Raw genomic sequence first — 21,646 nt, forward strand, 5'->3', positions numbered from 1 at the left:
CCAGAAAAGTCGAATGACGTAGACCCCATGAGTATCTATGCAGCCTCTCAAATCCCATCACCACATAATGTATTTGCGCGGGATACGAACGTAAATACTCTGCGCCAATAACCAAACCCGCAATAATACACACGTAGACCAACCTCAACCTATCCTCGCGACTCCATTTGTTAGCAGACTTTATGTGAACATCCTTTATCATTTTCAGGGTTATTCCTGCATTACTCTCCAACAGATTGCTCCAGAATCCACCGTCTTTCTCCCAGGTTTCCCAGTTCTCGTTATTCGTCTCCCGGAACATGAAACCAGTAACTGCATAATACTCTTGCATGGAAAATCGAAGAGGTCGCTGTCCGAAAATGAACCACAGTTCGTGCTTCTTGTCTGTCATAAGCTGTTTGCCGAGAATGCTGTGGATCAGCCTCGCCGAATACCCAAGACCATTCTCATGCATCTTCACAATCGACCCAAAAACTGGATCTTGCAAAACTATCTTATACTCTGCTTCCAGGTACTGCTTAACGAGGCCAAAAATCGACAATGTGCAGTGGTTGTTAGTTTTATCAATTTCCGGTACACTTCCTGGCGTAAAAAATCGTTTAGGCAAGTCCATATCCAATCCTGCGAATAAGAAATAAAAGATTAAGGAAATGAGTAGCTATCTTCATACATAAAACATCACATAAACGAGATTAATGAGTAGCAATCAAAGACAATGATAAAAAAGGTAATTAACTATGTTCAACGCTTTTCATCATGAGAAAAACCCAAACCACGAAATTCCATGGACAAGGAAACAAAAAACACTACTTAACTGCACTTGAAAGAGGAATATCATCCAAGATTCAGACACGTTTATGAGAGATTCTTAAATAATAGGCTGCTTCAACTTCTATTCGATTTTGGCACCCAAAATAGCAGAACCAAATTCAGATTTTAAAGAAAACTAGGCACCCAAAATGAAGATAAGTAGCAGCATTCCACAAAACAATCAGAACAGTAGTAACAAGGCACTTGTACAATTATTTAACCTCTAGATTTAAACAAACGTAACTGATTTACAATATAGAAGACCAACGAACTGGAAAATTTCGATGATGCAAAGCTTGTCCATTAAGTCGAAAATTCCTAATTCCACCAAAATTCCAGAGACGAACATGTATAAACTTCTCATTGTAGAAACCCAAGCAATACCATAATCTAGTAAAATTTCCTAAAGTCTAATCCATCTAATTCTTCACCAAATCACAGAGCAAAAACAATTTGTAACTATAAATTCAGACCATAAATACACTTCAGCCTCTATCTCTCCCTAGCGCACACACTTTCTCACTCTGTTTTCACAAACTCAAATCTCTTTTTTCTCTTTTGGCTCAAATTTACAAACATAACATGGGTAAATTCTTGAGTTTGTTAGATTAATAGACACACACACACCCAGAACATCTTAACATAAGCTCTAATCTCCCATGTAAAATTCGAAATTGAATAACAACAAATCATGGGAAGCTAACAAAGAGAAGAAGAAAACAATTAAAAACCCAATTTCGCAATAGAACACTGTCAACAAAAGAACACATCTTTGACTTGGATTATAACCGTAATTGAACACATAAGTTAAGAGGAAGTCTTATTTGAGAAACCCAAGACTCAACGAAGCTCGAGCAACCCAGCACATGATTCCTCAAATTAATCAGAAATCAAATGCAAATAAAGAGCCTTTGAAAGAAGAGAGAAATCACCAATCTGGAAAAGAAGGAACAAGTACCTGAAAAGAGGTTTAAAAAAATATTCCAGCGAGAGAGAGATTGACAATCTGTCCACACAGCACTTGCTTGACTCACTTATTCCTCTTAGCGAGAGAAGCTATTGCATGCAGCAGAGAAAAGAAAAAGTTAAATTTGGGTTGATTCAAGAAAAATTTAGCGAGAGAAGCTATTGACAATCTGTTCTCTAAACCCGAGAATCACTATCCCTATACACAGAAAACCCAAATCGATTTGGGATTAAACAAACCCTAACATCCCAATCTATTAAAACGAAATTGCAAATAAGGAGGAAGAGGCGACTTACCCGAGTGAAGGTCCACCGGAGAGTACACCGGAGGAGAAGAAGTCAGCGGGGAAAGTTTTTTTTTTTTCTTCGTCGACTCCTAAAGTTTGTAGGAGGCGGATTCTACAAGAGAGATGTAAATTTTTTTTTAACTTTTTTGTTAAAAAGTTTATCTGATTAAAATAAATATTACAGTTTTTATTATATTGGGTAATTTCAATTTTAAGGGTAGAAGAGGATAAATAAGTTGTAGAAGGATTAATGGGACAATTCTCTAAATTAAAAGATTAAGGGGACAATAGTAGTATTTTTTTGTCTTATATTTTTAATTCTTTCTAAAAAAAATTAACGTAAACTTTGTTTCAGTCATGGCCCAAATTTTCTGGTAACATAGCAACTTTACGTAAATAGAGTTCAAGACATTTCCTAAATTTTCGTAATAAATTTTTGCATTAATACAGTAATTAACTTATTCAAGATATTTCGTGTCATTGCAATTATTATTCTTTTATGTAAACATTCTTTCATTTAATGGGAGATTTCTTGTGTAGGTACACCAAATATTGCACCAAATATGAAATAATTAAATTTCTTCCCATATTCAACAACAAAGTTAAACGAAGCAATGGCAAATGTATTATAATCGGTACATCACATATATTGTAATATATCGAAAGAATAAAATTTGTTCCCATATTCAAGCTTAGAGGCTATAAACAACCAAGTTACACAAAGAAATAATTTATTTCTTCTAGAAAAGCGATATTATAGATGATGAACTAAATTTTATGTCTTTTTGTTTTACCTAGATATTGTTGGTCATGTTGTTAACGTTGGCAAGATGGAAACACTTGAAGCCGCAAACAAACCAACAAAGAAGCTTGAATTTGAATTGAGAGATGAGAAGTTTGTCTTTTATTCTTAAAACAAATTTTTATCTTCTTACGAGAACATACTAATTTTACCTGTTTCAACAATGTAGTGATGAACGCCTTGGTTGTACTTTGTGGGGATCATTTGCTGAAAAAGTTTATGAAGCTTCTGAAAACGCCAATGGAGAGATGGTCATATGCCTGATCCGCTTTGCAAAAATCAAAGAGTTCAGAGGTAAACGACTTTATATAATTACTTCTTCTCATACTACATCCTAAATTTAACTTTTGTTACTATCAAATCTTACTCACTTCTATGAATCAGAAACGATGTATATCTCAAATGCCTTTGACGCTACTCAAGTTCTGATAAATCCTGAAGATCCTGAAATTGCCAAGTTTAAGAAGTCGTAAGTCAAGTATACAATTTTCGCTTTAAAAAAAAAAATACTTATTTTCAATGTTAATTTAAATACTGTTTTTGTGTGTAAATTTAGGTTACCACAAGATGGTCTTGCCCTCACTATCCTGGAAAGTAAGCCCAAATCTTTGTATGTACCCAAAGCTACAGAGGATTGGAAGCGTTTTCCCCGAAAAACAATTGCTCAACTCCTTGATTCTTCAGAGGTTTGTGATGTTTTTTATCTAACTATGCATAACATGTTACAACTCGGGTTACTAATGATTAAAATTTTAACTTAAAGGTTGGGAAAGCAAAGCTCATGTGCACAATCTTGGCTATTGATACGGACTGGGCATGGTACTATTTTGGTTGTCGTAAGTGCAATAAAATAGTTAGAAAGGTGCGAACAATAAAAGATTTGGGGGTAACACAGAAACCTAAATTCTGGTGTGACCATTGCAAAACAAGTGTCACCAATGTTGAAGCAAAGTATATCTACAATCTTCTTGATTTTTTAATAAGCTTTTCTACTCTTTAATGAGGTTACACGTTCTTCATATTTTTTGTTAATGTCTCAATAGATATAAGCTTCATGTGAAAGTTATGGATCACACAAATGAGATGAAGTGCTTGCTATTTGGGGGGGCTTGCGGAGGAAATAATTGAGAAGCCTGTCTCTGAACTACTCGATGGATCATTCGATGAGGTACAAAATCATTCCAAAAACAAAAAACGTTTTGCTTAAAAAAACTAACATGTTTCCTTCTTAAATAGATTGAAGATCCAACTAACGTGCCTGATGCAATCAAAAACATAATTGGAAAAACATTTGGATTTGGGATTTGTGTGGAGAAAGATAACCTCGATAATGACCACAATACCTATAAGGTTGGCAAGGTATTATCAGACAGCGAAATGGAGGAAGATGAAACTGTTGAAGCTTTAGAGCTTTCAGTAACCCCCTCGAAAATCATTTCTGGTGACCAGGTACGAGACTATTTTCAAGCTTATGTGATTTAAAAAAAAAAAAAAAAATTCGAGCAGCGTATAATCTAATTGTCTTATATTATATTTCTTAGGTTACACTCATGCTCACTGATAGCAAAGAAAGCTCGAATCTGGGTTGCCAAGTTTCACAAATAGTAAAGACAACTCAGAATCCAACGTGCCATGTCTAACTTACAGCAAAGAAAACTCAGCATCAGGCGTGACAAGTTTCACTACTCCAACTTCGAAGAGAAAAAACGAGGAAAATAGTGATCTTCTGGAAGATCAATCTTCCATTACGAAGAAGCAGTGCATCAAGTCAATTAAACTGGAGAACATTAAGGTTGAGAAGATTAACCCGCATTGAGGCTATGCGTGGGAAGACTAATGATGGGAAAGGAAAAAAAGTGATTCATTAGAAACAACTTCTTTTCTTTTTGGTTTTTGTTTTTGCAATCTCTATATTATTGAACTAATGTTTTCCTTCTCTATATTATCGAAGACTAATGTTGTCTTTTTCTTTTTGTGGCAACCACTATATTATTTCATTATTTTCCTTAACGTTATCTTTAATCTTCATTCCTTAATTGTTTGAATATTCTATAACGTTTTGATAGTTACACTTTTTAAGATTGATAAACGATATAAATTCTTAAGATCAATTAATTAACAGCAATAAAAATTAAACGATGATTGACTAAGTGTCGTTTGAGCAAAAGAATATCTAACTGACCTAATTCACAGAGATTTAATTACACTGCACTGTGTATAGTCAACGTATTCCGCTGACTAATCTCTATGCAGATTTAGTATAAAGATTTTACCTTATAAATAATACAGATTTAGCATAAAGTCTCTCCCAATAAATAATCAAACTAAATAAACATTCTATTTAGGAAATCAGTACTATTGTAAATATTTTCAATATATTTGGCTATCTTATTCATATTAATTACATATATTTTTATTCCATATCTTTGATTCACCAACTCTCTATTGTCACCGCACAATGGAAAACAAACACCTATTGTCCACTTTCTCAAAAAAAACAATACTATATCGCTTTGTGGCTCAATAACCCTAATAAAGCAATAACAGATTAGGGTGAATGTAAGTTATTCAGATCTCTACATTTGATCATTGTTTAAGTTACAGGGTTTAGCAGTTTAAATTAACTTCATCTACGAAATCATTCTATATTATGTAGGATGCATAACAAAGACGATGAAATTGGCAAAGGAATGAGTCATCCACCACAAAGTAAGAAAAGAAAACAACCTGTACCTACTACGATATCAGAAAACAGCATGTCTCAACGGGAGAAGATTAGGTGCACCAATAGGTCTAATGCCGTCAGTCTCAAATCGGTATTTAATAGAGTTCTTCAAGATATTACTAACTTGCATGGCCAAACAAGAGGACAATCACAGACTGCAGATAGTCCTGTACCATCAGCTATCGAAAACAAGAAATGTTTGACTGGTAAGAAACTCTACAAGTTTAAATATAAATCATATTAGTCATTGTCATGACATCGTATATACGCGGGATGAATTGAAATGATTTCCATTTTTAAAATTCAAGTGGTCTGATTTTTCAGGAATGAATAATAATAATCTGACCATCGATGATGCATTATCCAATCTCAGAAGGACTCAAACTAAATCACATGCTTTATGTAAGTACAGTTTATGGTTGCATGCTTATATTTTACTATTTGTGAACTCACATTATTCATTAATCACATATATGATTAGAATAATTTGACGCACAGATTTAGGTGCGTTTTTAATCATTCAATTATTAACTTCCTATATTGTACTCTTTACCAGCCTCTGAGAACATTTTCCCTAGACCGACATCATCCCAATTCAGCAAATCTATATCTCTGAGAACCAATGCTGATATTGTTCTGGAAAAAAGTAGAATCATACCTACTGAATTGATGCGGACCAAAACAAAACTATCAGGTGCGGAAAGATTAAATATCATTCTTTGTATAAACAATCATTACTCAACCAAATGTTTGGTAGATCAACTTAATACGTTATTTGTACCTGCAGGTACCAAAAGGAAATTTGGTACTGATATGCTAATCAAAACACAACCTTCATTTGGTAAGTACTTTGTGTTTTAATAATCATATTAAGTAGCCAGTTGTCAACTCATTTCTAAGATAACTATTTACAATAAGTATTATTGTAATCCAACTATTTAGGTTCTGTTGGGGACAAATTCACACAACAAAAAAGAATAAGAAATGAAGGTGATAGCTTGAATAAGACATTAGACTTTGACCAAGATTCAGAGAACTCAGAATGTCTTGATGAGTCCGAATGGTTTGATGAATCAGAAGGTAGTCACTTACTCAAGTTGTATTTTTCCGTTACTTAATGTTCACCATTCAACGTAATAAGATAATCTAACAAATTTTCTTCATGTTGCAAACAATGAAGAGTTGTACGACCAGATTTATGACTGTGTTAGCGGCGAAGAAGATACCTCTTCTGAGAAGTCCTATGATGATGAAGATCCTGGTCTTACAACTGAAGCGAGGACAAAATTTGATATCCTTCAAATGTTGGAGAAAAGTTTTAAAAAGGTTTTTGGTGGTTCTGATATATCTACTGCACAAGCATCAACAAGAAAAAGTGGTATGGTAGCCTAACAAATTAAATTTTACTTTACGTAACATATATTTCATCAAACAAGAACAAATTAACAACTGGGGATATTATTTGCAGATTATCATGATCAAGGTGATCCTGATTACATGTGCGACAACTGTGGTGCTATTATGTGGTACGATGAACGCATTAACAAGAACATAAATTCAAGAAACCCAATATTCACACTGTGTTGCTTACAAGGAACTATCAAATTGCCATTTCTAAAAACGGCACCAGATCTGTTGCAGAAATTGCTGAACAATGATGATGATCTTAGCAAACATTTTCGAGAGAATATAAGGATTTACAATATGATATTTGCATTTACTTCTCTTGGAGGGAAAGTAGAACGTTCTAGGGCTAAAGGACGTGGCCCGCAAATGTTTCAAATACAAGGAGCAAACTATCATTTGATGGGTAGTATGACGCCAGAAGATGGGGATTATCCAAAGTTTTCCCAACTTTACATTGTCGATACTAAAAATGAAGCCGACAATAGACAAACAATTCTAAGGTATTCAATATTTATTTGCCTCTTATTTCGTTTTAAAACTGTGTATAAACTAACCTATTATGCATCATTGTAGCAAGGGCAAGAATAATAAGGAAGTTGCTGGGAAAAGAAAACTGAAGAAGGAAATCATTGAAGCCATCATCAAAATGCTGGATGCCGTGAACCCATATGTTGAGACATTTAGGTCAGCCAGAGACAGATTTGAGTCTAAGGAAAACGAAAATGATACGTTCAAAATGAGGATTATTAGTGATCGCAAAGGGAAAGATGGAAGGACTTATAGCATGCCCACAGCATCTGAGGTTGCTGCACTGATCCCAGGTGATTTTCATCCTGACATGCCAAAGCGTGATATTATTCTTGAAGAGAGGTCTGGAAAGCTACAGAGGATTAGTGAAATACATCCCTCTTATTTGGCACTACAATATCCTTTACTCTTTCCTTATGGAGAAGATGGTTTTAGAGTTGGCATTGAAAAAGGATTTACAGGGCTGAAAGCCAAGAAGAAGAATAAGAAGATAAGTATGAGACAGTTTTTTGCATTTCGCATTCAAGAGAGAGAAAACGAGTGTCATACACTTCTTCGTTCTAAGCGTCTATTCCAGCAATTCTTGGTCGACGCTTACACTATGATGGAAACTAACAGACTTTCCTACATTAAATATAACCAGTCCAATTTGCGATCTGGGACTTACGATTCTCTTAAGGAAGCATCAATGAATGGAAACACCAATATGAGCGAGCAAGGGAAACGTTTTCTTATTCCAGCTTCTTTCTCTTATGGACCAAGGTATATGCAGCAGAGTTATTATGATGCAATGGCTACATGTAAGCAATTTGGTTTTCCAGACCTATTCATCACTTTTACATGTAATCCAAAGTGGTCTGAGATAACTAGATATCTCCAAAAGCGCAATTTAAAGTCCGAAGATAGACCTGACATTATATGTCGAATATTCAAGATGAAGCTAGACTCGCTCATGAAGGATTTAACCGAGAAAATTTTTTTTGGAAAGACTGTTTCAGGTTCGTAGATTAATATATCTAGTTTTATTCTTTTTCTGGTGAACTTTTAAAGTTATTCATAATTAATTGTGTGTTTTTTTATGTAATCAGCTATGTATACAGTTGAATTTCAAAAACAAGGTCTTCCACATGCTCATATCTTGCTATTCATGCATTCTAGCTGTAAGTTTCCCACCGCTGATGATATCAATAAGATAATTTGCGCTGAGATTCCAGATAAACGGAAAGAGCCAGAACTTTACGAAGTGGTTAAAGATTGTATGATCCATGGACCATGTGGTGCGGCTAATCCAAATTCTCCATGTATGGTGGATGGAAAATGTTCTAAATTTTACCCGAAGCCTTTTGTTGATATAACCTCAGTTGACAAAGGTGGATATCCAGCTTACAGAAGGCGTCGAACTACTTGCTTTGTTGAGAAAAATGGTGAAGTGTGATAATAGATATGTTGTCCCCTATAACAAGAAGCTCTCCGTTCGTTACAAGGCTCACATCAATGTGGAATGGTGTAACCAATCTGGTTCGATTAAATACTTATTTAAGTATATTAACAAAGGACCAGATTATCTTTCAGTCGTTGTTGAGCCGAGAAACACGAGTCAAGTAAGACAAAAAGGGATTGAAGATGCAAATGATAAGGAAAAACAAAAGAATGAAATCAAAGACTATTTCGATTGCAGGTTTGTTCCATTCTGATCCGTATAAATAATTTCTGCCTCTAAATTTACTAACAAAAAATATATTTGTTTCAAATCTTAAATTTTGTAGGTACGTATCAGCAATTGAAGCTGTGTACAGGATTTTCAAGTACCCATTAACGTTTCGAACAACCCCAGTTGAGAAGCTTTCTTTCCACTTACCAGGGAAGCAAATACTTTTTTTCAAGGATGATGACGATGTGGAAACTGTTTGAACCGGAAATCTATTGAAAATACACAGTTCTTGGCTTGGATGGAATTGAATAAGAAGGATTCATTTGCTAGGACGCTCACTTATCCACAAATACCAAACTACTATACTTGGAATGGGAAAGAGAAGGAGTTTAAGCGAAGGGAGAGGAAGAGGTTTGCTATTGGCAGGATTAACTACGTACCACGTAAATTTGAAGACGGATATTATCTTCGAGTCTTGCTAAACATAGTCACAGGTCCTACCTGCTTTGAAGATATAAGAGAATACAATGGTGTTGTTTATCCATCGTTTAAAGAAGCATGTTTTGCACGTCGTCTTCTAGAAGATGATCAGGTCTACGTTGATAGTATTGTGTCTGCAAGCTTATGGTGCTTTGGAGACCATCTGCGTAACCTTTTCGCTAATATGCTTCTTTCGGGTTCTCTAACAATGCCAGAAATAGTTTGGGAACAAACTTGGAAGATTCTATCAGAGGATATTGAGCACAAAAAGAGAAAAGAAAATAATAATCCAGGTCAGAATCCTAAATACGGAAATCTGTATTGTATACTTTTGAATTACGTGAGAAATGGGTTTACTATATCATCAGCTGTGAAATTTGACTACATTATTATTTATCTGTATTATATGCTTTTGAATTACGTGAAATTGGTTTTATTAATCTGTATTACATGCTTTTGAATAACCTGAATTTTTAAAAACATTTGCCTACTATGTCACGTGCATGCATTTGTTTTAGTATATTAATGTATTCCATTTTGTTATTAATTGCAGATCTCAATTTAACTGACGAGGATAAAAGAAATTATGCTCTGCAAGAGATAGAATCATAGAAGAGATGTTGTTGCGTAATGGAAGCTCTCTTAAAATATTTGAATCAATGCCTCAGCCATCTAGAGAAGGTATTGATCATTCCAATCGTTTTATCTCAGACGAAAAGAGCTATGACCGTGATTACTTGAAAGAAAAACATGATGAGTGGATAAAGATGCTAACAGATGAGCAAAAGGGAATATACGATGAGATCACTGGGGCAGTATTAAATGGTACAGGAGGTGTTTTTTTTGTTTATGGATTTGGAGGAACTGGAAAAACTTTTATGTGGAAAACGCTTTCTGCTGCCATTAGATATAGAGGAGAAATTGTACTTAATGTTGCGTCTAGCGGGATTGCTTCTTTGTTATTAGAAGGTGGTAGGACTGCTCACTCTAGATTTGGGATTCCTATAAATCCTGATCCATCTATGTTCTGTTCAATGACACATGGCTCTGATCTTGCTAATTTAGTGAAAGCAGCATCATTAATAATATGGGATGAAGCGCCTATGATAAGCAAGCACTGCTTTGAATCTTTGGATAGAAGTTTAAACGATATTCTTGGAAATGTAGAGAACAAGCCTTTCGGTGGAAAAGTTGTGATATTCGGTGGTGATTTTAGACAAGTACTCCCTGTGATCAAGGGTGCTGGTAGGGAAGAAAATGTTTTTGTGGCATTGAATTCATCTTACCTGTGGGATGACTGCAAAGTGCTTAAGTTAACAAAGAATATGCCGCTTTTGTCTAATAATTTGAATGCTGATGAGGCAAAAGAAATCAAGGATCCTCTGAGTGGATATTAGATGTTGGTGACGGAAAGATTGCAGAGCCTAATGACGATGAAGCTTTAATCGATATTCCTGAAGAATTTCTAATCACAGAGTCTGATGATCCTATTGAAGTTATAAGCAGGGAAGTTTATGGAGATCCTAAGAATTGGCTGCAAGAGAAGAATGATCCTAAGTTCTTTCAAGAGAGAGCAATTTCATGTCCAACAAATGATGATGTCGATTTGATAAATGACTATATGCTTCAAAAACTACCTGGTAAATAAACATTTCTAAACTTCAACTTACTTTCGTTGATATTAACCTTTAGTTTATGTTACTGACTTATTTTTTTAGAAACAAGTGAGAAAACGTTCTACCTAAGTGACATTTCAAAACTTTAACTTAGTTTTCTATAATATTAACCTCTACTATATGAGGCTGACTCTTTTTTTTATTACTTCACAGGTGAAGAAACGGTCTATCTAAGTGCTGATAGTATAGATCCAACAGATATAGCATCAACAAAAAATCATGTCTTCACACCTGATTTCTTGAACAGTATTAGGGTTTCTGGATTACCAAAGCATAGTCTACGTCTCAAAATCGGTACTCCTGTTATGTTGCTCAGAAACTTAGATCCTAAAGGAGGGTTATGCAATGGAACAAGATTACAGATTACACAGATGGCAAATCATGTTTTACAAGCAACTGTTATCACGGGAGACAGAGTTGGTGATATAGTCTTGATTCCGAAGGTTGTGATAACGCCATCAGACAACAACTTGCCTTTCAAAATGAAGCGTAGACAATTCCCACTATCTGTTGCTTTTGCTATGACTATTAACAAGAGTCATGGACAATCACTTAAGGAAGTGGGGCTCTTTTTGCCTAGACCAGTTTTTTCTCACGGGCAACTATATGTGGCATTATCTAGGATCACTTCAAAAAAGGGATTGAAAGTGCTTATTGTAGACAAAGAAGGAAAACCTCAAAGAAAAACGATGAATGTAGTGTTCAAAGAGGTGTTTCAGAACTTGGACAAGAAGTGTGTGGAAGAAATCTGATGTCAAGAAGGTAATTTTCAATCTCTATAATTCGTTTTTTTAATATCATGACATATGATTGCTAATACTATGAATGGGGGTATGAGATTTGTGGTTGCAGGTACCGAAGTGCTAATTCGTTAGAGGACAATGAAACTCACATTTTTGCTTCAAGAGATAAACATTTTTACATTATTTCACCGCTAAGAATTAACTTGGCAATATATTTATAGAATATTGTATTGCGTTAAGTATGCAACCTTTGCTATTTTATTTTGGATTTTATTCAAACCTTCGGATATGACAAGCATTTAGAGTGTCTTAATTCAAGTTTTGATGTTATATGCCATTGAATTTGTCATATAATCAGATATGATAATATATAAATATATAAGAGAAAACTAACGATAGAGTTCAATGTAAGCCCACAACCATCAGATGGATGATATCAGTTTTTTAATCAATGATGAACCAGCCCTGAAAACTTTTTATGTATGTTTTATGTGATCTTACAATCTCTTTTTTTGGTAAAAATAATCTGATATACGAATTAAGTTATTTTTATAATCCATACCAAAAAAATATAAATGACTTTATATATGGATTAATTCATTTTTAAAAATTCAGTTAACATTTTTTATTAACGTAAACTTTATACCAATAATTGTTTCTACAAAATAACAATTTTTACAATAATTTAGTTTATTTAAATAAAGATGAAAAAATTTCCTCCGCGCTACCTAGTATGTTAAAATTTGAGTATATATAATTCTGAACCGTATTACAACTTCACTGCGATTCCAATAATCTCTTATGACCATAATTATATTGATTTTACCTTCCATCATTGCTATATGCCTATTATGATATTATCTATCACCCGCTATGCCGCTAAAGCATATACCCAGAAACACAATGTCTATCTGTTTCTCTTCTTTATAGAGATCTTAACAAAGCCGATATCGTCTGAAGTATCCAAAAAATTGCAGATGCATTAAGGCAGGCAGTCTTATTGCCATAGCAACTGATGGAGACAGAACCAATGTAACTCAACTTCTTTAGAGCTGATTTTGTTTGGCCAGAAATTTTCGGAATATCATCACAATGGTACGGAACTAGACAATTTTAGTAGTCCCACCAAAACAAATGTGTATTCATTAAAAAAACTTGTGATCAACCTTGATCTCTGATTTGTTTTATTTATCGATGACTTTTTATTCACAGACATTGACATACCCAAATTTCAAAATTTAATTAGATAGATACCTGCGTATACACACATGATTTTTTGTAATACATTTTTTTATTATAAAATAGTGACTTATTATACCATGCAAAAATCTATTGATTATTCTTAACTGAAAATTGATAAATTTCTGTGTTTTCTTTTTTAATACTAAAATATTCTAAAAATCTATAATTTAATCCTATTGATGTATTTTAGACTATATTATATTATGCTCACCTCTCTCAACTCCAATGAAAACTTTCTAGCTCTCTGTTAACCATAATCATATAGATTTTATTTGTTTTATATCGTTAGAAATAATTGTTGTAACATTAGGATATATGTTAATCTCTAAACCCACTTTGAAACTCTACTATGTTGAATTTTTAGTTTTCTCAAAAACCTAATTATACAGTAACAGTTGCCAGTGAAATCACCAAAACACAATGCTAATCCAATTTGTCTAAACATCGTACATACACTCTTATAGAATTTTCAAGCGACAATATTTTACTATTCACTCCTTCCTCTGTTCCACTTAGCTTCTACATGGTTTGGTACCAACATTTCAACAATTTTTTTTTCGAACATGGGAAAATACATTTAGCTCCGTTTAGCAGGTCATAAGAATTTAGATGAAAAATCTACTAATAATATACTAAAAGGATTTAGTAGATTTTTTATTATTATTTGAACAATCAGTTCCCTAAAACAAATTTTCATACTTATCCAAAAACAAAAACTTTACATCATGAAAAAACAAATGAACTTTAGTAAATTATGATAAAAACTACTTATTGATCAACTACTATATACTAAACATAATCAAAAATAAAGTGATACAATATTTTTTGATTTCGTGTCATAAAGTATGCAGTTGCTCCACCACTCGCCAAGTGAAGATCTACCAGACCAAGCAAGAAATACAAAAACAAACCAAATACAAAATCAGGTGATCTGAAAAAAAGTAATGAGAAGCCTCCAAATTGACTCTCATTGGCGGTCTCCATGAATGGATCAATTGTCGAAAGCTTTTATAGGCCATCTTTGATTCTCTATTGAGCTAGTAATTGACATCGTATTTTATACCCACTCCGATCTGCTTTACTTCTTCTTTTCCTTACTTCCACAGACAGATCTTCCGTTATCAACTCTTATCCTTTGCGGTGGTGATGGTCCATTCCTTCTCTGAAACCTTTTTGGCCTCCGATTCTGATTTTTTGACACTTATTATCCTTTTGCTTGTTTATGTGTTGTTTCTGCTTCCTCTCTTTCTCTTTGCATTCATTAATCTCCTCCTCTCTCTCTTTTCTCCTTTCTTTCTCTTCTTCCTTGGTTCCTCCTCACACATCTCCTCTCTTCTCACTTATTCTTCCTTTCACGACTCCTTTTTTCTTCTTCTTTTTTGTTTCCTTGTTTCTCCTCTTCACTCTCTTGGCCTCTTACTGCTCCCCTTCTTTTCTCTGTTTTTTTTGTTTGGTTTAGTAATCTAACTTAGATAACTTGTATATAAGGAGAGATACATTAGTTGATTTATAGGGAGATGAATCACACTTTTTTAGGAGAATTATTTCGACAAGTGTATGTTTATCTCAAATTTTTGGGATTAATTTGGAGGAATAGTTAGATCCCTACATGCTTGACCTATGTAATAAGGGTGTGATGAAAGAATAGCTAAATTGTGGTCATCTGTTTGAATTACAACCTTTACATGGGAAAAAGAGTGAATCAGTATCTCATTGCATAAAACAACATCATCTTAAAACCTATTGGAATTGTAGGGAATGAAATCTGAGAAAAAGTGCATGGGAGTGATTTAAGTAGAAGCTAGAAGACAAAGAGAATCACACTTTTAGCAACTATTGACCACCTCTTTCTTGATATTTTTTGCCTTTGGTTAATTTCTGTGCTCGTTTATGTACTCACCGGACGTCATTGCCAACATCAAATTCTTCAAATGTCTGGACTTCTTCCATCTTTGAAGTTCACATCTACCCTTTTTTCTGTATCAAACTCTTAATTCCAAACAAATATCTTAGATAACAGAGAAAATAAATAGGTCATGATTGTTTTCACTTATAACGTTGACCATTCTGTGAAATTTAATGCATCGAGAAAGGAGTAGGTATTGAATTTATAGGGTCTTCTCAAAACGTTAAATATTCTCGGTCACCAATGAATTAGGATTGATTTTACGATTTTTGAAGATAAATGGCCACTAAAAATACAATTTAAAATTGCTGATGTGTCATAAGGAGAAGAGCTAATGTGTCAAGTTTGTGAAACACAACCCAACTTTTGTATAATAGATTAGAAATAGTTTATGTACTCATTGGACGTCATTGCCAACATCAAATTCTTCAAATGTCTTGACTTCTTCCATCTTGAAGTTCAAATCTACTCATTCTTTTTTGTATCAAACTCTTTATTCCAAACAAATATCTTAGATAAAAGAGAAAATAAGTAGGTCATGATTGTTTCCATTTATAACGTTGACCACTCTATGAAATTTAATGTATCGAGAAAGGAGTAGGTATTAGACTTAAAGGGTCTTCTCAAAACGTTACATATTCTCTGTCACCAATGAATTGATGATTGATTTTTGAAGACAAATAACAACTAAAAATATAATTAAAATTGCTGATGTGTCATAAGAAGAAGAATTGATGTGTTAAGTTTGTGAGACACAACCCAACATTTATATAATAGATTAGAAATAGATTCAGTAATTCACATACCATTATATATAACTTAATTAAAAACTTTCCATTATTAATTTTGATTAATTTGGTGGCTTGAATGGATCAACAACTTTCTGGATATTTGTTTGATACTGTCCAACTAATTGACTTTTCTTTTTTCATTTTTCCAAACTGACTTATACCAGATAATACCAAAATTTATGAATATATATAATTCTGAATCACATAAAATCTTCATTGTGAATCCAATAATCTCTTAAATGGCCAGAATTTATTTTAGCTTCCATCATTGCTATATGCTTGTTATGCATCACCCACAAAAGCATATACTCGGAAGCACAATGTCTATCTGTTTCTCTTTTTTTAGATATCTTAATAAAGCCGATGTCACACGAAGTATCAGATAAAATTGCAGATGCGTTAAGGCATGATAGTTTTGTTGCCATAGCAACTTATAGAGACGGACTTCTATAGGACTTTTTTTTATTTGGCTAGAAATCTTCAAAAATCATTATAATGGTAGGGAACTATTCTGACTAAACTAAATGTGTCTTCATTAAAAAACTTATGATCAACCTTGCTCCATGATTTATTTTTTGAGAAAATTCCTCAAACTAGCCTTTAAGGTTGATAAAATGACAAATTTAACCTAACATATTGAAGAGTTTACTAGACTAACCTTATAAAGTTGGTCTTATACCATTTTATCCAGATGTTAAATATTATTACAAAAATGCCATTTTAGTTAATAAAAAAAAATTTCGAATATAATTAAAATCAAACAAATATACATATATCTTTAAAGAAAAAAAAACATAATTTGCAGATTAAAGAAAAACCCTAATTTTTTGCTGGAGAGGCGATTTTGTGCCGCAGCTTCTCCTTCTCCCATTTTATCTCTTTGCAGCTTCTCTCTTTTCACAGAACCATCCAGATCTTGGCTCTCTCGCCGTTTCGAATCAGTCGTTTTTTTCTCTCTACCGGAATCATCAGATCTCATCGATTCACATTGTTTTTCTTGTTTTTTCATCGGTTTTCATTGATTCACATCGATTTACTCATTTTTTCATCGATTTTCATTGATTCCAGGTCAAATCCAGGTAACTTTCGGCCTAGACGGCTACCGCCGTGTGTGAGGCGATTTTGGCTGTGTTGCGGCTGACGGCGGAAGCAAAAATCCATAATTTCTTTTTGTTTCCTCCGAAACTGTAACCCTAATCTTATTTTTTGCAGGAAAGTTTTGATTTCGGTGGTTTCCGTCATTCCGAAATGATTTTTGGTGGGAGCAAACAATTTCTGGTGAGTAATCTTTTTTCGTAATGGTTGAGTTCAAAAGAGTATATGGTAGACTTTTTTTAGATTTTTTCGTAATGGTTGAGTTCAAAATATTATGTTAGGTGGATTTCTTATCCGTGAGTAATCTCTTATCTTCATGGTTAAGTTTGAAAATGTGTATGGTAGACTTTTTATGGAGTTATTGTAAAAATGGTAGATTTAATTTGTTAAATGGTAGATTTGTTTGGGATCATGGTAGATTTGTTTGGAAAATATTAGGTTAGGTAGATTTGTTTATGTTTGTTGGTTTGGTTTAAATGATCGTACTAGTCATGGTACGTTTTCTAGACTACCTTTCGTTTTTGGTAGATTTGTTATTGAATGTGGTCGATTTCTTTATGTTTTTGGTAGATTTGTATTTAGTTTTATGGTAGGTTTTTAAGATTTGCTTTCGTGTTTGGTAGATTTGGTTATGTCTTTGGTAGATTTGTAAGATTTGTATAAATTGGGTATATTTTTTTTTGGACGAGGCGGCTTTGCTATAATATAACCATTTTTGAGATATGACTTCTGCTAGAGGCGCGAAGGATTATCCCCAACAATTGTACCCGGAAAGTAGATCTCCTATGAGGAAGAAGAGTGCTCATCATAACTGCAAGGTTCATAAATTCATCAATATTAGGGAGCAGCTGTTTGAGTCTGAGTGAGTGTGTGGTGTTGGTCGAGTAAAATGCTGATGTTTCCTCTTTGAATGGTGGTCTCGCGGCTGTCGACGGCAGCCACAAACCCTAATTTTTTTTTTTTCATCTATGGTAGACTTATTGTATTTATGGTAGACTTATTGTATCATCTACTCCGTTAGTTCTTATTTTTTTCCCATTTGATTTGTGTTGATTTCGATTTTTTTATGGACACATACAATACCGATCAGCTATAGCGACAGTTCTTCGGAAGGACCGCAAATTGTCATAATTTTTGTTAACAGACCCTTTTGTTAATTAGTGTGATAGGTTTAGAATGAAATTCATTAAACTGGCATGATGTATGTAGGAAAGTCGAGAACATATCTGAAAATGGTAGGATAAGGCTATTACAGAGGAATTGGAACGGGTGAAGACAGACTTGAGGTGCATAACAAGAACTTACAAAGGCTTGACAGACTTCAATATGTTGCCATATCGTATATGATAAGTATAAGTCATTTTCCCTATGTTTAAGTAGAAGTAATGTTCCCAATGTTTAAGTAGAACTAATGTTCTTTTAAGTACTAAGAAATGTTGGCATCTCCCTTTTCAATGTTGTTATCTCCCTTTTTAATGTTCCTTAAATACTTTATGTACCTTTTTTATGGAAGTTTATGTTCCTTAAGATGATTCCCAATTTTTATGTTTACTTAAAGTAGAATTAGTGTTCCTTTAGTCAATTATCTCCTTCTCATGCAAAACTGTGATATATGTACCATTTTCAGTGTGATCTGTGTCCCAATAAACAACTCTGATCGTATCAGAGTTTACCCTCATAATCTCATCAAACTTATGAAAAGAAAACGTCAATGGTAATAAACCCAACTCAAAACTAACCATGGAACAAGTCTACCATACGTACAGAACTAGTCTAACGTACGACACCCTAAAAAAGTTTACCACACATCTAGTTTTTTCGTAGATTGCAGAATACATTTAGGACAAATAATTAATTTCAATCGAAAAAGTCAAATGTCTACCAAAAAAGTCTAACTAAGTCTACCGTAAGCATTGTAAATAACTCTACCATAGAAATAAGTCTACCATCAAGCACCGCATAAGTCTACCAGATTGAGGTTATCTGAGCAAATACCAAAATTATTTAATCTACCACATGATGCTCAATAGAAGTCTACCATATGTGCAATAACTCTACCAATTGATTTAAAATCTACCAAACCAACGAATAAATCTACCAACTTTTTATAAGTCTACCTCATGTAATAGTTAATCTACCACTTAACAGAATGTAATCACCAAATTTTTACTTGAATTTAAATCTACCATATTACATAAAAATCTGCCACAAAAATGAAAAATCTACCAACTAGATATAACTCTACCAATTTCATAAATAATCTACCACAAAAGGAATAAATCTACCGTCACGTTATGAAAAATTTTGTTACATATATCTACCACCAAAGGAAATAAGTCTACCAACTCAGGAATTAAATCTACCACATTGTCAATAAATCTATCGACAAAGTCAACTATGCGAGTAAGTCAACAATTTCCATAACAAGTCTACCAACACATTTGACAAGTGTGCCATACATAACAACAAATCTACCAAAACTTAATAAATCTACCACTCATTGTCAAAAGTCTACCAAGAAAAGTCTACCAATTTTTAACAAATCTACCAACACTCAAATAAATCTACCATCTTCCTAATAACTCTACCATCCAAATTTTTGCGTTGACCAAAATTTGTTAAGTCTACCGCCAAAGCCTGGTAGACTTATCATTTTTTCAACGCTATTTTTTGCCTATGTAGCATTAAAAAAATAATGGCATTTTCGTAATTAAGTTTTTTCAACAAAGACGAAAATGATATTTTGGGTATGCTAGGTTAGTTTGTAAAAAAAATAAAAGTACGTCAAACAAGTAATAAAGATACTTTCTAAGGTTAGTATAGCAATCCTTCCTTATTTTTTTCTATCGATAATTTTTTATTTGCTGGTGTTGACATATCCGAGTCTCAAAATAGAATTACAGAGTAATGCACACACCATTATATACACCTTAATTTTTTTTTTAGTTATTAGTTTTTGTTTGATTTGGTTTTCTGAAGCGATCAACAACTTTCTGAATATTTGTTTGGTATTGCCGAACTAATCTTTTTTTTATATATATTATTTTTCTAAACTGACTTATACCAGATAATGCTAAAATTTATGAATATATAATTCCATACCGAATAAACCAAAAGGAACTAAATATACGTAATCGAAATTATAAAATTTTGACCGAATTTCACCATATATATAAAAAAACTAAGTCTGTTAGTTTCATTTAAATTTAAAATACAGTCTTTGGAACTTTTCGATAACCAAACTGAGCTAAACCATAATTTTTTGGTTCATTTCGGTTAACTGAATTCCAAGCCTTTTTTTTTATAATTTGAGTACCCGCACGAGTAGTGATGTGGCAATACCCGCGCAACAGCTGGGGGAAAGAGAAACCTGAAAAAACGCAAGTGTAAGTGTAATACAAAGTAGGATATCAGAACCTCGATTAGCAAGTGCTTCTTTCACTCCAGCAATTTCACTCTGAATGTACCCTATGAACTCCTTGATCTCGCTAATGGTCTTCTCGGTTGCAGCAAGGCGATCCTCCAATGCATACAGCCGCTTCTCATATGATTGCAGAAGGGCTGTTCGGTTGTCACGGAACATGCTTTCGCTCTGCTTGTCAACTCGTATTTGAAGAATGGTCAGCTGCTCTTCAATGGCTTCATCCCACCATTTGGAGATGTGACCCGGTTTATCCTACACATATGACAAATGAAAACTTAAGTTATACTCGATGAATAACATTAAAACTATACACATATTGAGAAAAACCTCATCTTACCTCGCCTAATATTTCAGGGCAACTATAGAACTTCCTGCCAAACGTCTCTGGAGCTGTAGACTCTTCCAATCTACATCGAAGGCCGCAATAGCATCGTTCAAGTATCCCAAAGTCTCCATCAGCTTTGGCACCCCCGCTGTCATAGCTTGCTTTGGAAGATGAGCTGTTTGTGTAGCTTATCGGCATTACTCTGTAGAGATCAAGCAAACAAACTTGTCAGTTAACAAACAAAAAACAAAAACAGATACGACCACAATAGAAGATCAAAAGCACCGATCAAATGCACATATCATAATCAAACACTTATATATATCGATCAAATGCACCGATCAAATGCACATTATCAATACATAGACATGGAATGAAAAACTAAAGTTCGCAGATAACATGAGTTCGCAGATATTTTTCCGATCAAGAGCACCGATCAAATGCACATATCAATACATAGACATTGATCAAAAGCACTTATGTATCTTTTCATTCATAATCAAACACTAATATATATCGATCAAAAGCACCGATCAAATGCACATATCAATACATAGACATCGAATGAAAAACTAAAATATCCCAACCAAAAACAATGAAGGACTCAACAGAGAACAGCACAAACGTTTAATTTCTTCATCAAATACAATAACATTTCAACATTCACGAAAAGCCCCAAATTTTCAAAATTAGGGTTTCACTTAAAATCAACAAACAAATCATTTCGCGTTCACATACAACATAATCTACTCTAACTAATCCGAATTTAAGAATAAAACTTCTAAATT

At 33.6% G+C, this 21,646-nt stretch overlaps 1 protein-coding gene and 1 pseudogene across 1 annotated transcript; both read left to right on the forward strand.

The window, feature by feature from the left end:
* The first annotated feature begins 1,392 nt into the window (after nucleotides 1–1,392).
* On the forward strand, nucleotides 1,393–4,527 carry LOC112087745. The gene is made up of 9 exons (XM_024157616.1): nucleotides 1,393–1,396; nucleotides 2,862–2,958; nucleotides 3,035–3,159; nucleotides 3,250–3,334; nucleotides 3,422–3,551; nucleotides 3,629–3,727; nucleotides 3,983–4,033; nucleotides 4,102–4,314; nucleotides 4,407–4,527. Exons 1-9 carry the CDS (start codon nucleotides 1,393–1,395, stop codon nucleotides 4,503–4,505), a joined length of 903 nt encoding a protein of 300 aa, XP_024013384.1. The 3' UTR covers nucleotides 4,506–4,527.
* A 2,584-nt stretch (nucleotides 4,528–7,111) lies between these two features.
* On the forward strand, nucleotides 7,112–12,084 carry LOC112087746 (annotated as a pseudogene).
* The last annotated feature ends 9,562 nt before the right edge of the window (nucleotides 12,085–21,646 follow it).

The sequence above is a fragment of the Eutrema salsugineum genome, unplaced genomic scaffold, assembly GCF_000478725.1.
Source record: "Eutrema salsugineum unplaced genomic scaffold, Eutsalg1_0 scaffold_16, whole genome shotgun sequence".
NCBI lineage: Eukaryota > Viridiplantae > Streptophyta > Magnoliopsida > Brassicales > Brassicaceae > Eutrema > Eutrema salsugineum.